The 16,099-nt window shown below is 52.7% G+C and overlaps 6 protein-coding genes; 1 reads left to right on the plus strand and 5 right to left on the minus strand.

Annotated features, from left to right (window-relative positions):
• Positions 1 to 865: 865 nt before the first annotated feature.
• Positions 866 to 1,524, plus strand: RCC_11084 (uncharacterized protein; the record flags this gene model as incomplete). XM_023776310.1 has 2 exons in its annotated part: positions 866 to 1,355; positions 1,409 to 1,524. 2 exons carry the CDS (start codon positions 866 to 868, stop codon positions 1,522 to 1,524), a joined length of 606 nt encoding a protein of 201 aa, XP_023632078.1.
• Positions 1,525 to 2,482: 958 nt separating this feature from the next.
• Positions 2,483 to 4,243, minus strand: RCC_11085 (uncharacterized protein; the record flags this gene model as incomplete). XM_023776311.1 has 2 exons in its annotated part: positions 2,483 to 3,991; positions 4,139 to 4,243. 2 exons carry the CDS (start codon positions 4,241 to 4,243, stop codon positions 2,483 to 2,485), a joined length of 1,614 nt encoding a protein of 537 aa, XP_023632079.1.
• Positions 4,244 to 5,558: 1,315 nt separating this feature from the next.
• Positions 5,559 to 6,522, minus strand: RCC_11086 (uncharacterized protein; the record flags this gene model as incomplete). XM_023776312.1 has 2 exons in its annotated part: positions 5,559 to 5,795; positions 5,854 to 6,522. 2 exons carry the CDS (start codon positions 6,520 to 6,522, stop codon positions 5,559 to 5,561), a joined length of 906 nt encoding a protein of 301 aa, XP_023632080.1.
• A 2,284-nt stretch (positions 6,523 to 8,806) lies between these two features.
• Positions 8,807 to 9,952, minus strand: RCC_11087 (uncharacterized protein; the record flags this gene model as incomplete). XM_023776313.1 has 5 exons in its annotated part: positions 8,807 to 8,858; positions 8,921 to 9,004; positions 9,062 to 9,106; positions 9,182 to 9,754; positions 9,900 to 9,952. 5 exons carry the CDS (start codon positions 9,950 to 9,952, stop codon positions 8,807 to 8,809), a joined length of 807 nt encoding a protein of 268 aa, XP_023632081.1.
• Positions 9,953 to 11,728: 1,776 nt separating this feature from the next.
• On the minus strand, positions 11,729 to 12,235 carry RCC_11089 (uncharacterized protein; the record flags this gene model as incomplete). Its single annotated transcript, XM_023776314.1, has 1 exon — positions 11,729 to 12,235. One exon carries the CDS (start codon positions 12,233 to 12,235, stop codon positions 11,729 to 11,731), a length of 507 nt encoding a protein of 168 aa, XP_023632082.1.
• Positions 12,236 to 13,551: 1,316 nt separating this feature from the next.
• RCC_11090 (pre-mRNA processing splicing factor 8) overlaps positions 13,552 to 16,099 on the minus strand; it is a gene marked incomplete at both ends in the record, with an annotated part of 8,231 nt that continues 5,683 nt past the window's right edge. The window contains one exon of the mRNA XM_023776315.1: positions 13,552 to 16,056. Coding sequence (XP_023632083.1) covers positions 13,552 to 16,056 — 2,505 coding nt within the window.

Here is a 16,099-nt window from a genome sequence, read left to right on the forward strand (position 1 = left end):
GGTTCTTGTGGCCGGGGTGCCAGCGGCCAGTTGAGATCACGATTTAACGAATTTTACGACGAACTGAGAGATGGAAGATGATTGAAGATTCACGAATCTGGGTACTGAGCGCAGAGCCTGTAGTGGATGATCCCACTACCGCTCGTGCGCACGCTGTATAGTAAACAACGCAAGCAATGATGACACATGATTCGATTGTTCATATGGATGGGTACATGTTCCGCAATCCTGTGGGACGTAGAGGCGACATTCCGTCTTCATAAGCCTCAAATGTCCTACTGCTGATTGGAGTTGGCAGTCCTCTACTGAACACCTGGTCGCAAGTATTAAGCAAGGTGATCGCAGACGTTGTGTCGTTACAACAACGGCGACACTACGAAAGAGGCAACGGAATCCCGCATTGTGCGAACAGGAACAGTGTATTGCACATGGCGAGTTTGGTCGTAGGGCCATCCGATTGCTTACCCTTTGATCGTGATTCGTTACCCGGTTTGCCAACTCCAACCGTCAACGTGGCTGGCCACGATAGGAGTACCTACGGAACGCGCTCTCCCCACAAAAAATGTACCTGGTTCCTGATTTAATTCTCCGGTTAGAAATCACCTCAGCTCTTGCAGAGTGACGACGTTGTTCCCGAATGGGCATCAGATTCTGATCTCGATCCTAAGCGCGAGGTTTGACAATTGGCCGAAGACGCAATCCGCAAGACTTGGTCCCTTGGTATTGAAATTGAGTCTTGTGATTCCTTCGCCACTACATTGATTGACATATCGATGAGTCAGTAGTTCATGGCTTGATAAACCAGAGGGAGAGAATCTGTCAGGGATTGCAGTCTCTACCGCTGCGTAGTCTGTCGAGCTGCTCGATGTTGCAATCGTCGATCGGAATTGTGCGGGCATTCAGGCTAATCAGATGGTATCGTAGCGATGCAGTCTCAACTCATTCACGCAATACGACTTTTCCAACGCAAAAGCAATTATGGATATGTGATTTTGTTACCACCAGTTCTGAAAATCGCCGGGCAGTTACTTACCTTGGCTCAACTTCCTCTCACGTATTAACCGCAAAGAGACTTTACGCAAAAGATGGATATGCACAGGAATCTAATCGTCACGCTCGCCGGAAATCAACTTTTGATCTCGATCGACTGCAACACGGCTTCGATCGCAGGCGTGTGTCGGTCTTGGATAACATTCGTTCAAGCTACCAAAGGACTACCATGACAGATTTTTTTGGGAAGAAGAAGCCGAATGACCTACCTGACGTAGATGTTGTATGGGCGGGCGTCTTTGGCACTGCGTATAGGGGTGCCAAAGCCGCTAGTGCCGCTAGCGTCTTTGCTAGCCGGGTACTCTGTAAGTGAATGATGTGGAGCTTGTCATGGAATTGCATCTGACTCAACAGGAAGGTCTGGACTCTGCAGTGTCATTTCTAAAATCTGACCCAGGTTGCTATCAGAATGGAAATGGTTACGTCATTAGCATCGATGGGTTGGAGTGTTGTGGATGGTGTGAAGGCATCTAGATTGTCGGGGTCAAAGACATGCCCACTCTAGCAAGCATATTCTGTGGAGTGAGTAAGATTCAATTGAAATGTGGGACATGTGAGACCATGAGTGAAGATTTGTTTGATTCGTTGTACGACCTTTGCTTTGCGTATTGTGTGATGAAATAGCGACGGGAAGAGACCTCCCGTCAGCTCCGTGGCGAGTATTTCAAGNTGTTTGATTCGTTGTACGACCTTTGCTTTGCGTATTGTGTGATGAAATAGCGACGGGAAGAGACCTCCCGTCAGCTCCGTGGCGAGTATTTCAAGCCACCTCTGCCTCAACAGCTCAACATTCGTTATACGACCTTTGCTTTGCGTACTTGTGTGATGAAGGAGCGACGGGAGGAGACCTCCCGTCAGCTCCGTGTTTGATTAGTTGTACGACCTTTGCTTTGCGTACTTGTGTGATGAAGGAGCGACGGGAGGAGACCTCCCGTCAGCTCCGTGTTTGATTCGTTGTACGACCTTTGCTTTGCGTATTNTTTGCTTTGCGTACTTGTGTGATGAAGGAGCGACGGGAGGAGACCTCCCGTCAGCTCCGTGTTTGATTCGTTGTACGACCTTTGCTTTGCGTATTCTGTGATGAAGGAGCGACGGGAAGTCTCCTCCCGTCAGCTCCGTGTCGAGTATGTCAAGCCTCCTCTAGCTCAACAGCTCAATAGCGGAGGTGCCCATTCGCGAATGGTATCACCTCTTGATCCTGCTCCGATGCCTATATTACTTCCAACCCTTGCTTCGTGTAGGCTCAACGATGCAATTTCGTGATGATTCGTAGCGATGGAATGAGACCTCCGTGGTAAGCATCCCAAGCCATGTCTGTCTCAACAGCGGAGGTACCAATCAGTGAGTAGTGTCGTCTGTTGGTCCTGCTTCAATGCCGTTGAGTTCATCCACTTGATGCACTTGATGTCTGTCTCAACAGCGGAGGTACCAATCAGTGAGTAGAATCATCTGTTGGTCCTTCTTCAGTGCCGTTGAGTCCATCCCCTTGATGCCCTTGACTCTCCGATCGATCGTGACGAGTAGGCCGAGGGTCATTGATGGCAGTCCATCTAGGCGGATCCATGTCCATCTCATCCGTCATGTTAGGCCTCGGGCTTGCTCCAGCAGTGTTGCTGTCTGTATCGCCATATGCAGCGGCAGCATCGATTGTACGGAGCCTCTCTCGTGCGGGAGCCGCCACAACCTGGGGGCGGGCGTCGCGAGCGAAGAACTCTCGAGATTGCTCATCAAAGACTCCGCGATGATCTGGAGGAGCGGGCGGGAAGCTGGCAGAAGGCCTCTCTATGTCAGGACGAGAGACGCAATGTCTCTTCATGACATGGCTGAGTCCATCATGCATCTCGCTTGCAGCGGGCGCCGCAATCTGATGGGCAGCGTGGCCAGCGAGGCCCTGGAAGCCTCGATCATCAGGGGATCCACGACGGGGCGGAGCTGGCGAGAAGCTGATAGCAGGTGTCTCTGTGTCGGGACTAGGGAGGCGTTGTCTCTTCCTGCCATGGTTGAATGCGTCATGCATCTCTTGCGCAGCAGGCGCCGCTGTCTGAAGGGCAGCGTGGCGAGCGAGGCTCTGGAAGCCTCGCTCATGTGGGGGTCCGCGACGGGGCGGAGCTGGCGAAAAGCTGACAGCAGGCGTTTCTGTGTCGGGGCTAGGGAGGCGCTGTCTCTTCCTGTCACGGTGGACTGCGTCATACCTCTCTCGCGCCGCATCCTGAAGTTCAACTTCCTGAGCAGCGAGGACCAACATCCGAACACCTTCCGCACCACCAGAGTCTATGTTGGGGACAATGGGCTCCACATTTGGTTCTGGAGAATGTTGTTCCAGCGACTGGCCACGGCTGTCGACATGTGTAGACGGAAATGTCGCTTGAGAGAGCAAGAGATTGCTGGCATGTGGTTGATGTGCCGGAGAGTTGGCGTGGCTGTCATGTACGTCGATATAAGGTACGGTATCTAGTATCCTGCGATATTCGTGAAGGTACTGCTGACGAGCATGGGAAGACGGGGCCGAGGGTGCACCATGGCTTGAAAGCCCAAAGTCGGATTGGGGCGGCGAAGGGGGTCCGGGATAGGGAGTAGCTGGCGGAGAGCTGACTTCGACCTCCTCTGCGTCAGGAGAAAGGACAGATGGGCCCTTCCTGCCATTTCCACCGGTATGAGAAGTGCGTTGGTCGCTTTGTTTGGCTTTGCTGGACCGGGTGCGAGATTTGGTTTTTCTGGTGGCATGAGACTTGCCATTGCTGCTTGTCGAGTCTTGTGGAACTTTCTCCTCCTCCTCCTCTTCCTTCTTCTTCTTCTTCTTGGATTTCGAGCCTGGTGCTTTGGCCGGACGCTCTTTCACTTGCCACGACTTCTTTCGGAGAGACCGGTAGGAGCGGCCCATGGCTTGGATCAGATCAGAGTAGCTAGCGCCATGGGCACGATGGTACTTCAAAAAGGCTTTCTAATGAAATTGAGAAATCAGCACAGTGTTGGTGATCGAGCATGAACGTGTGTCGCAGAGAGCTGTTGATTCGAGGCATGTCCCAATGAAAGGGACCTTGCTCGCGACTTGCATAGTACCTAACAGCTCTGCATGATTTGCACTTACTTCTTCATCTCTCCATGTTTTCCCATCGCGGTCAGCTGTAACAACTGATTTCAGCTCTGCAAGGGTGTGCCCGTTGAGAAGTGGTTCTGGACTGCTGATTGACATGCCGGCTACATGATTCAAAAGAGCGCTGACTTTTGTGGTGGGTAATGGGGCAGTGACTGCAGGATCGCTGGTCTGTTGAGTATTTCTTCCTGGGGGGTTGGAGTTGGATTCTGAACCCATCCGGGTCTCTCCGAGGGCCAATGGACAACCCTGTGAGAGAGACATTGTTAGCATTCAAACCAGAACGACCCCATCAATGGTCAATGGTGGATGAGATTTCGGTTTACTTTGTCGTGCATCGGCCACTGCACACCTTGTCTAGCCCATAAGGGCCTGCAAGTACAGTCGGAAGGCATGATATCGTTCTGCGATCTGTCGAAGAGGAGAGAGAGAGAGAGAAATGGGAAGATGAACGCGATAGAAGAGGAGATCCAGCTGTATATATATAAAGTGCAACGGGCAGAGAAAAGGTACGGAATCCCACCGTTTCTTTTTGAACTCCCACCCACCCACCTACCGACGGAGAAGATTTACCACGGATGAAAATCCGAGTCACACACACATTGCGAGAGTCGAGACTGACCCAAGAAGCTGGACGGACCACTGTGGAGTGGAGAGAAACGCAAAAGTCCTACCAAAGGTTCTCTATTGCGCCTTTTCGGCCTTCTCTCACATTCTCCGATGCAGCCATAAGTCGAGCGAGGCATACGTAAGTAAGATGGGTGTTAGCAGTCCGCTCGAGAATGAAACATGGTCCGTAGCAACAGTTTGGGAAGGAAGGGTGATTGATGGCAAGCACGATGCTGTAAAGTAAGTCAGTCATGGAACTTTGGTGTTGAAGTGTAATGTATATCGAGGTCGGAGATATTAAGCGGATGAGGTGAGGTGAGGTGACGTGACGTGCCAGCAAAGCCGTTTTTCTGGCACGTTTTGTCTTCCCAATCCCCCCCACACTACCAGAAAACGTTGTTTCCACCGTCTGCGGATGAGCATGTGTGGTAACCGCCGAAAACCTAATACCTGGCATGGAGTTCCGAAAAGAGAGCAATGAAGATAGATATTGGACAGTAGTGGAGGGATTGGAAAGTTGTAGACGATCAGGGTATCATTTGCGCGCTAAAATTACAAATATCGTACACGCAGAGGCATGTCCAAGCCTCTCAACTTTTCCCTCCTCTCCAGGAGCAATATTAAGTAGTAATCATGTCGTGCCCGACCGCGAAGCGACCAGCGCTCCGTTTAAAACGTGGCGAACGTGGTCGGAGTCGAAAGCATCCGTCTCCGACCCACTGCCATACTTGTCTATCAAAGCCAACTCCATGGCTCAATGCAATCCATTCCAAGCAAGCGTACAATAGGAAATCCGTCATGATCATCAAGTCTCTGTCGAGAAGTCTCCCGGGTGTTGAGTGTATTCAGCCGGATTCTGAGTATATTCGGCCGGGTTTTGGCTGTATTCGGCTGCCATGCTGTAGTTTCCAGCGATTTCAACCTCCAGCTCAATTGCTTTGTCGCGGCATGCACCAGCAGAAAAGCCGTTTCCGACTTTGCCCGAGATGATGCGCCAGCGGTCGTTGTCGTACTCTTGAATCGCCATGCGCAGCTTATGGACCTATGAAAATTGCCAGTCAACAAGGTGATCGCTACATAGCGTGTAGGATGTCACTTACCATGTCGTCAGTCCATATCGTTGTCTTAGCTTTCAGTTTGGTGCAATACCGCACTTGCAAAGTACCCGAACTTCTTCCCGGGAAGAAATCAGCAATCTGCTTCCAGGTAAGGTTCTTCGTTTCTTTAAGCTCCACAAGCAAACCATCGTCTTCAGGGGTGAACTTTAGCTTCGGTCCCTTGGGTCGAACCGCTGGAGCCGGCATGCCAGGTTGTCCGACGACACTTGGAGGTCCAAGAYCGTCATCGTCGTCCATTACGGACCCACCCTCGCTGGGCGAGGTCCTCCGCATCTTGTTTGGCGGTTGCTGATTCGGCAGACGGTGATGATGATGCTGCTGTTGTGCTTGGTTGTGTGACGCAGACTGCGTAGACACATTCTCGAGAGATTGCTGTGTTGATGGTCGTCGCGAAGCCGGGTACTGGTACATCGATGCTCCAGGTTGATGCTGTTGAACAGGGATAGCAAAATCCGCAGGGCTGTGTGTCCCCCTGCTCATAGAATGGGTCTGCAATTGCTGGATGCCTTGATAATCGTACTCGTATTCCTCCTGGAAACTGCGCTTGCGACTAGGCGGCGCAGTTTGTTGATATAGCCCCGGCTGGGGGCTCTCATACGGGCTGGAATAGTGCGACGGTGCTACCTGAGAGAGCTGTCGAGGTTGTTGCATGGAGGAGAACTGGGTATGGTCGAGACGAGCACTCGGTGCCAGCGTGTAAGAAGGCTCCGGTGCTGAAATCTGCGACTGTATGATCGACGACGGCTCATACTGTGGGTAGTCCGACACCGATTGCGCCTGAGGTGGCTGCAAGTACGACGGCTGAAATGAATGAGCCAGTATTTGCTGGTATTCGGCACTCGTCACCGGGGAGATGACGGCGTTGCTTGTGTTCTCATGACTAGGCCCGCCAAAGTCGAATGAGAACTCGTGGAATGATCGCGCCACGACTGCCAGTTTGCATGTGAGGCTGCCAGAGCACTCTGCTCGGGCAGCGTGGGAAATCCCGTAAGGTTGTTGGTTAGTGATAGCGACGGGCAACGACGTGATGTCGTTGATGGTGTGGTATCAAAGCGCCAGGCTTTGGGGGTATATGAAACTAGGAAGGGTATTACAAGAACAGATCAGATGCAGGCATTAATGAAGGTCGTATGGTCATAAGACGTGAGCAAGGAAAAGACCGCACTCATAAAAGATATCTGGGGAGGAAAGTCGGCGCGAAGGATATGCCATTGTACTTAAGGGCATGCACGATGCAAGATGACATGGCGCCTGCTTCCACACCCTTCTCCATCCGTGCAGAACGTTCACCTTCGAAACCGCGCGCCCTCGCGTGATCGCCACAGTGGCATACACCCGCAAGAAGAAAGTGACGTGATGACGGGACAGGGTCGTCGAAAATATGCGTAGCCCGAATCGTGAGGGCAACTCTAAGGCCCGGTGCCTCGGCGTCTTATGCAAGGAACATCATGTAGATCCACGGGAACGCAGTCCGGTAGGTGCTATTGTCGACGTCGTACCGTCTTCGCATTCGTCGCTTGGGGATGAGATCATGCAGGGCGTCCGTACAGCAAGAGGAAAGTTCGGAAGACCCTTCTCTAGAAGAGACTAGAAGACGACCCGCCTTGGGCACGGTCGGAGCGGCGATCTGAGCAAGCACGAATATAGCAGGGATTTTATCCCAACACGGACCTCATGGTTCACAATGCTGGCCATTGACCGTGCGGTGAATCGGGCCATGTGTTCTGGAGAAGAACGTATGTTCCATCACTGCCGCCACGGTTCTCCACGGTTCGAGGACAAGGGACGGCTGGTGTGACAGTATCGCATCAGTGTTGTCATAGAAAGTGCAAGTGAGGATCTCGGACTCGTCGCCGTCCGGTGCAGCGATAGTGAATTCGGCGCATGGCAATCAGGCAGAATGATGGCGGAGATCTTGACGTATGGCTCGAGGGTGGAGCACACAGGGTCAAAATCGATGCAGGGCAAATGTCGATGAATCTCCGTATTGGGCGATATAGCACCAGGATACGCAACCTGGACGATTTTGACTGCCAACGCGAGTTTCTCAACAGTGCGATGACCAGCGGCGGACCTCATCGCCATGGAGTCAACGAGCTCCTTTCAAGGCTTTCAACAATTTCCTGCTGATGAGTAAGCTCATGTAGTTGGATCCACGCCATCAGCCATTTCGCCGCACAAAGGGCGTTCTTGTTCTTGGAGCAGCGCGGCTGTTTTTGCCCAACGGCTAGTTTGCCGTCAGCAATGACTCGCGCTCCAGCCCACGACTCATGGGCGAGAAGATCGGGTCTGGGCTCCGGACTTGTCATCGTCCTCTTTGTTTCACGTGGTCTGCGCTGAGCTGCCAAATGTTTGGAAATAGCTGAAGGAAATGGTGTCGGTGTAGCGGTGGGACCAGGTGATGTCGAAATCGAAATCTTTAGTGCGGTGCCCATGTTTCACCACCACCTGAAGCACGCCCTCTTTTTCCGACTTCACATTCTCGACCAAAAGTGATTATTTGCCACAATGTATTAGCACGGCACCGCATCGCTTCTTGTCCGCGCGTGTACAACGAAGTAATAGCGGTTGGTCGCGACGCATACCGCGATAAAAGCCCATGCCCATGTCCAGCCCGTCGTCTAGCCGAATGGTCCCGAACCCGGCTAGAACTATGCCACTTGTGATTCTTCTGCTCAGCGATGAAGCCCAATTCCCGTCCGYCCAATTCCACAATCACCACCAGGACCAAACGAACGCTGAACGCCGAAACACCTCGCCTTGATGCTACACAGTACCAGCGGAGAAAGCACAACACACTGGCTCGGCACATGTACCCCTACTATGCCACTTTCACTTCGGACATAACTGTCGAGCAACGGACGAGCAATAGAAGATCGCATTTACCAAGCACGAGCGCATCCACTCGGCGCCATCGGTTGGAGACAAGGACATTTCATCGCTCCTCAGATCTTCCAGCCTTGCTCTTTCGCAAACTGTTCGCACGCCTGCGCGGTGTCAGTTCATCCAATGCAGTGGAGAATGAGAGGCTTAGAGGTTGCAAACGTACCTTGGCCGGTTTGCCCACCTTCTGCCCGATGACCTTCCACTTATTGTTCTCGTAGTCCTTGATGGCCTGTAGCAGCGCCGCACTCTGTACACGCCGTCAGCTTGGTCGATTCTAATATCGAGAGTACAAAGTGAGGCGGACGAAATTGCTGACYTCGTCTTCCGCAAACTCTGCATAGTGCATGTCCTGTGAGCAAGACATGTCAGCGTAACGCTTCCACCCTGACGGTGCGCTTGTCGACTCAGGCGACTTGYCTTGTACCAATGTTTCTTAACACTGCCCTCGGTCCGCAGTGGAAATGTTTTTGCAATCTCACTCCAGCTACTACCGGCGTCCCGGAGGGTCTTCAGCCGTTGCTCTTCCGCTGGGGTCCACGGCGTGTTCGTGCGCCCCTTTTTTGCAACTACTGGACTCGTCAGAGGCTGGTGCTGAGAAGGTCCCCCCAACGTCTGGTCCAAATCGGCCATGAGGCCTGTCGGGTTCCCAAATACGCTCGCATTGCTACTGGAAGAACCGGGGAGATCTCCCAGCTCAGACGCGCGTCGCTTGCGCAGGTTGAGCGGGGAGTGTTGTTGTTGTTGTAGGTGCTGCTGTGGCTGGTGCTGATGCTGCGCTTGAATGTGTTGCGGCCTATACCCCGACGGTGGTGGGAATGCGAAGCCGGACGGATCATGAGGGTTCGGGACATAATAGTTGGTGTGCTGATATGGGTTTGGTATCCCTGCATTCGATTGCAGATCCGAGGGCAATGTGAGCTGAGAAGGAGATGCTGAATAGGCGTTCTGGTCCGGTAGTGAAGGTTTCAGGTTGCGCTGCTGGTCGGGAGAATTATTGCTAATGATGTTGTCGTTAGTGTACATGGTTCTGGGTGTTCAGACAGCGTGGGCGACCCGCAGGCCGATGTCTCAATTACAAGGACGCATGCGTGGTAAGGTGGGCCCGCGAGTAGAGTGGGTCGCTGCCAGCTAGAGAGACGTACGACATCGCGGCAGTAGTGCCGCTGGCTTCCCAGAAAGAGCTACTTTGCGGCATGTGTTGTATAATGTAACGGCCTGGAGGGTATTGTATGCATGGCTCTCTCATCAGCAGTCTTGCGATGTAGACATTGGCCAGCGACAGTATGCCGGGCTTGTGATCGTCCAACTCGGCTCCAATAACAGCGAGTGCGCGCTGTGATACCTCAAAGATACAAGAGTGGCGCAATATGGCGAGGAAGCGCCGCTGGCGACGGTTGAGGAACTGCGTGCGAGGTAGTCAAGTGACGAGTGTCAGAAGTAGGTAAGCTTTACAAATGCGGAGAGGCGGTCGTGACAGCTCCGCTTCACAGGAAGCTGACTGGTAGGAGCAGCGCAGAGAAGTAGTCCCAGGCTGCCTGACATGGTCTAAAGCCTGCACAAGCGATCATGTCGATGGGGCTCGCGCGAACATGCGGGCGGCAGGCTCAGCCCACGGGCGTGCCAGCTACAAACGGCACACTACAGTGTCGTATGAGGCGCGAAGTAACTCAAGATTGACCATCCAGCGTGCAGATAACAGCTCTAGGACCCTTGGATTGACATCCTGGGGTGGAGGCTGCATCCGAATGCGTGCGGGGTACCGACCGCCCGTTGACTAGGATGCACCACGCACGAGGCTCGGACAGCAGCCGTCGCCAAAACCCCAGCAGGCGCAAGCTTGCATTCAATTAACGTTGGCGCAGGGATGCAAGCAGCAAGACGGACAGCACCCTGGGAGATAAGGTGCAGTTCGTCGACGTCGCAGCGGCTACAGGTCTTGTCAGTCTCGATTTCCTCGGACTGATGAAAGCGACAGCACAGCAGCGCGACCGCTCGCACAGCGGGGTATGCATGAGGAAGAAGCACGCCTGAGCGCGTGACAGCGGCGCCGGTTCGTGGGCATAACAAGATGATCTCTTGCACAACTCATATAGCCGAGGGTCCAGGAATCGCTGACGTACCTTGGCGATCCCTGGAAGCCCACAAAGCTCCCATCTGTTCAACCTTCAAGGTATCGTTCATCCTTGTGAGAAGTTCACTTCACAGCAACAAGCGCTGTGTTGAACAAGGCCTGGGACGCGGTGTTTTTGTGAAGTTCTGAATTCGCACCGCGCCATATCAGTCCGCCTGATTTGGATGAGCTTGTTAGCAGGTGTCTGTGGCAGAGCCTCGGGCGGAGACTTTGCTATCAAACTCTCCCAGTCATGAATGTTCGGATCAACATTCATCAGCCGCAAGATGAACCGATCGGGCAGTTCACCAGATTGTGAAATCGCAACACGCTTCACAACCAGCTAACTCCAGTGAGAACACAATCGTGGCTATAGTAAGACATCGTGTGGCAGTTGTGGATCAAGATGCTTTCGGTGTCTTAAGGTTTCTCGATGCTGCTCGATACAGATTCTTTCAGGTGTGCCACCAGCAGGTCCAGAAAAGGAAAGATTTGTAGGCTTCTCGAGTGTGGCATTCTTTCTACATGAAAGATCTGTGGACGTGCTGTATGCCAAGATTTGCGATACGTGGGTATGTTCGCCAGCGAGATCCGACATAGCTCAGCCCTGTGAAGCCAGCGGGCTTGCTTCAGCGTCACGCTCAGTATCAGCATCTCAGGCCCATCGAACTGCCATTCGTCGGGAGCCAGGTTGCTTGAACCGTAGCAGCAAGTCTGTGCGGTTTCCGTGCAGGCTGATATTTCGGCGGGCGTGGTGGAACGCGATCGAGCCAGTTCTGTCAACTGCGCGTGCGACAGCTGATTTGCTTCAATCGTCAGCCTCACATCAGACGACCAGGCTCATTGTTCCATACCGTCCGCTCATTTGATGCCCTCCCTCCATCCGATCGGCACGAGTGCTGCGGCCACTTGCTGCACACCCCGCTCGGTGGCCAACATATTGTATTGTGCGGCAGCATTTCTCGTGTCTTGCACCTCAATTCTCACTCCCAACTCGTTAATTTGTGCTCGAGTCTCCGGGCTGATCGGAATAGTGCGGATCCCTGTCCCTAGGATGAGGAGATCTGGCTTCGGCCACGCCAGATCTAGCACGCCCCAAGCATGCTTTTCGACGTCCCACTGGCCCTTACTATTCTGCAACTTGCCGCCCAGACGTTGAACGCCCTTGCTGTCGTCACCACCGGCGCCATCGCCTATCGGGCCTTCTTTTTGGCCTGCACGGATCCATGGTCTCCATTTGAAAGCTTCGCCGCCGACCAGCAGAACACCGGCACCAGCAATCTTCAGACCAGAATCAAGCGCAAAGCCATCGTCCATGCATGCGTCGACTGCGGTCGTCGGTACCGGAGTATTTGAAAGGATGTTCATTGCGCCGAAGTCTGTCYGTGTATCTTCCTCGCTCTTGGGGCCTCGATCTCGGGACTTTGGAGCTGCATTGAGCGCTGCCGAAGAATGGATTGATCTCTGTGCTTCAACGACCCTCGGGTGCACGCATGTTGTCCGCAGAAATGGCTGCACTCGAATCGTAGATGGAATTCCAAAGGTTGACGAGCTGCAGGTGGATGAGAAAAGGTGAGCGGATCGTCGGAGCGAATACATCCTTTGTATTATCAGTTCTCCCGTAGAAAGTTCTCGATGTTCAGTTCTCGATGTGGTATTGCTATCCCTCTGAATATATGTACTGTTGGTTCTCGGGCTTCCGAGTTGGCGCGAGGCGGTGTAGTTGAAGAGTTCAGGCGCTGGGTGGACTTGGAGGTGTAGGATTGGCTGTTGGGGCAAAGTGTCGTGAAGTTGAACGTGATACTTGGTGCGCAAGGTAGCTCCAAAAATGGCGGCTAGAACCACTAGTCACGAATGAAGAGAGCGTCATACAAACATCAATTTCGCCATCAATATCAAAGTCAATGCAATCGAACCTAATTCCGCTACCCAAACCCTAACCCTGTCGCGCAATCACAACCGCCGGTGACACTGAAGGTTGCCGCTCCTTGTAGTAAACCGATGACAACGCATATGAACCGGTAGCTACAAGCACAGAAAGCAGTAGCCTTGCGGAGAGTCAAATACGGGGGATCGCCGTTGTTGTTGGAAACACAAGATTCTATCAATTTCACTGGCCCTTTGACAAAATCGACGACAATCAACGATTACCACAGAGATCATGATGAAAGACGCAGGAACCAGAAAAATCCCCATCAAAAAACCGAAACTGAGTTGCACGGCTTCATCACAGAGCAGCAAATTCAAAGTCGCCGACGTTGCGTTCGACGTCAAACCGCAAAAGGCGTCAAGCAGGAAATCAAAGAGACCCATCATGTTCGACTCGTCAAAGATTGATTCCTCCTTCCTGGATCCTCAGCTTATCGAGCGGAAGCAGGCCGCCGCGGCATCAGAGAGGCGTTGATGGTAGAGTTGCTTCAGTTCTTAGAGGGAGGTGCTACGGACGGGAGGGATAGACAGCATGAGCACATGACAACCGAATGCATCATGCAAATGATGATCAATCGTTTGATCGGTATGTATACACTAGGTGAAACAATCGCCTTCAATTCTTCTTCGCATCACATTTCCCGTGACCCTCATCACAAAATGCCCAGCCCATCGCTTCGCCATACGCCGAAAGATCGCTCACTCCTCGCCATTCTCAGGCCCGTCCCAAAGGTATCTCCCGTGTACATACACGCTCAAGCCAAATTGTCACTCCGATCAACCCACACGTCCTCCAGTTCCGCAAAGTTCYGGAAGTGAATCGGTCGATGAACATCGTCGTAGAATCTCCGAGGTACTCCCACATTCACCCACACCTTTGCCTTCTCACGCTCGCTGAAGCCGCTGCCGAGGAAACTCCAGTTCCATCGCTCGTCCTCGGGGACCAAGAAGTAGCCGCGGATTTTGTCGGACAGAAGCAATTGACTCTTCTCACCGAGCGAGTTGTTGAACCCAGCAGGCTGATCAGATCCCATGTCCTTGTTCTCAGCTCCCCACTGGTAGCCCTGTGGCGTCAAAGACCATGCCGAGAGCGAGACCGAGCCCGGCGTGAAGTTCACGGTCATGGTCACAGTCTTGCGATCCCATGATGGATGTGCAGCCATGAGCTTGGCATGCTGTGTGACGTCCTGGGCTGTCATGTAGTTCGTCTCGTTGCCTGCGCTAGTGTGAATTACTCCGAGAGGCTCAAGACCATTGAGCATCTCATTCTCCGGGAGGTTCTTGGGTAGTTGAACGTCACGCGTACTGCCGACTTGAGGTATCATGACGATACATTTGATCTCCTTGACCTGCTTGTTGTCCGCAGGTGATGTGCCGTACAGGTATCCGGCAACTTGCACTCGGAGATCGGCCACGGCAATGAAGCGCTTGAGAATGTTCTTCGGCATGACATACGTGAAGTGATGCTCGTCGTCTCGAATGTCTTCAGAGGAGATGTAGATGTTGTTGGCGCGAGTGCGGAGATTGCTGGTCGCAATGGCACGAGTGCGCCATTCCGTCTTGGAAGCAAAGCTCTGCTGTTCGTAGGCGGAAGTGGTGGTCACGATCATATCCTCACCCGCAGCATTTTGGGTCTTGGTAGTGACGGCTGTCAACTGCTGCTGGTCCTGTTGTTGCTTCTCGATCTCTGCGGCTTGTTGACGCTGCATGCTTGGCGCGCTGATCTCCATACCGAGAATGATATCTCGGATCTCGGAATTGGTGAGCGACGAAGTGTTGACATTGTTCTTCTTTCCGTAATCATTCAGGATCAAAYCGCGAAGTTGCACTTCCACCTTCACCCAATCATCGTCCGTAAGCGTGGGCCAGATATGATGCTCCTGCGTGATGACGGTCTTGTCTGGTCGCAGTAGCAGCTTCGTCTTATCCTGGTTGACGTGAAGAGCACGCAAGATGAGAATGAGACGAGAGAAAGCTGTGTAGGATGAGATGCTCTTCAACCACTCATCGTACAAGTTGAAAAGCACCATCTGCGGCTCAGTTGCGCGCAGAATCATGTCTCCGAGCTTCTCGACCTTCATCGCAGCTTGGAATGGCAACTGAAGTTCAGAGGCACGGATACTGATGTTGGGGAAATCCAGCAAATGCACCTCGAGAGGATCAAGAAGACCCTTTCGAGTGACAATGAGCTGTTTCGGTTGTTCTTCCACTGGCAACGATCGGATAAGTGCGGCAACTTCCTCGGCCGTCTTCCACTTGGCCAGCTGACCCAAACGCTTCTGACCAGCCCATACACTTGTGTGAATGATCTTGAGGAAGAGTTGTCCGGTGCGAGGGTTGAAGATAAAGATGGCACCGTTGATTGGCTTTGTTGTCAAGTTACCCTCAAAGGTCTTGTGGATGGTGACACGGTAGACGTTCGTGTCGTCGATGAAGAGCTGGATCTGGTTACTGAACAACTCGGAGTAGTTCTGCGAGTTGAGGAACTCTTGATTGCTCTCAGAAGCGTAAAGCTGAAGACCCTTGCGGATACGCTCGCGTAGCACATACAGCGCMGGGTTCGCTTTCATGATCTTGGCCATAGCCTGCTGCACAAGCTGCTTCAGACCAGGGAAGTAGGATCCGTACGCCGAGTAGAGGTTGTATGCCAGATCGACACCGATCATCAACCCAGTCGCAGATGGGTAGATGGACATACTGTCAGTCGTGTAGTCCAGGTACTTGGCGCGGACGTATCGCTCAATGTCGTGCGAGTCGTAATCTCCGTATCGCAGCTGCACATCGATCCAGAACTTGTYGGTGGAAGTCATGCTCATGCCGTCCTTGGTGTCGTAAAGCAAGCTGGGATTGCTCACGCTCCACTTGTGAGACGCGAACAGGAGGATATCAGCACAGGACGAGTTCATCTTGTAACTCTTTCGGGGATGAATTGTTTCCTTCTGAACGGTCTCGATGCCGAGCGCTTCGAGTTCCTGGTCAAAGACCTGGCACAAGTCCATGACGACGGACTCGTGGATCTTCTGCCACAAATGTGCACGGAAGATCTGGATGAGCGAGATCTTCAATGTAGGAATCTTGCCGTGGAGGAAGATGCCGGTCAAGTCAAGCTGGACCTGGAAACCAACATACACGTTCGCACGGTTGATTGTTGGACTCCACCAAAGCGTAAAGCGACGGTTAGGAATCTGGTTCAAACCAGAGCGCTGCGCGTTGGTTAATTTTTTGTACTTCATACTCTCTTCGAATCCAGACGCTTTCTCCTGCATAGGAAGTTAGTACGTGTGTTACAGGAGGTTAGAAGGG

This window comes from Ramularia collo-cygni (assembly GCF_900074925.1).
Source record: "Ramularia collo-cygni strain URUG2 genome assembly, contig: RCC_scaffold26, whole genome shotgun sequence".
Lineage (NCBI taxonomy): Eukaryota > Fungi > Ascomycota > Dothideomycetes > Mycosphaerellales > Mycosphaerellaceae > Ramularia > Ramularia collo-cygni.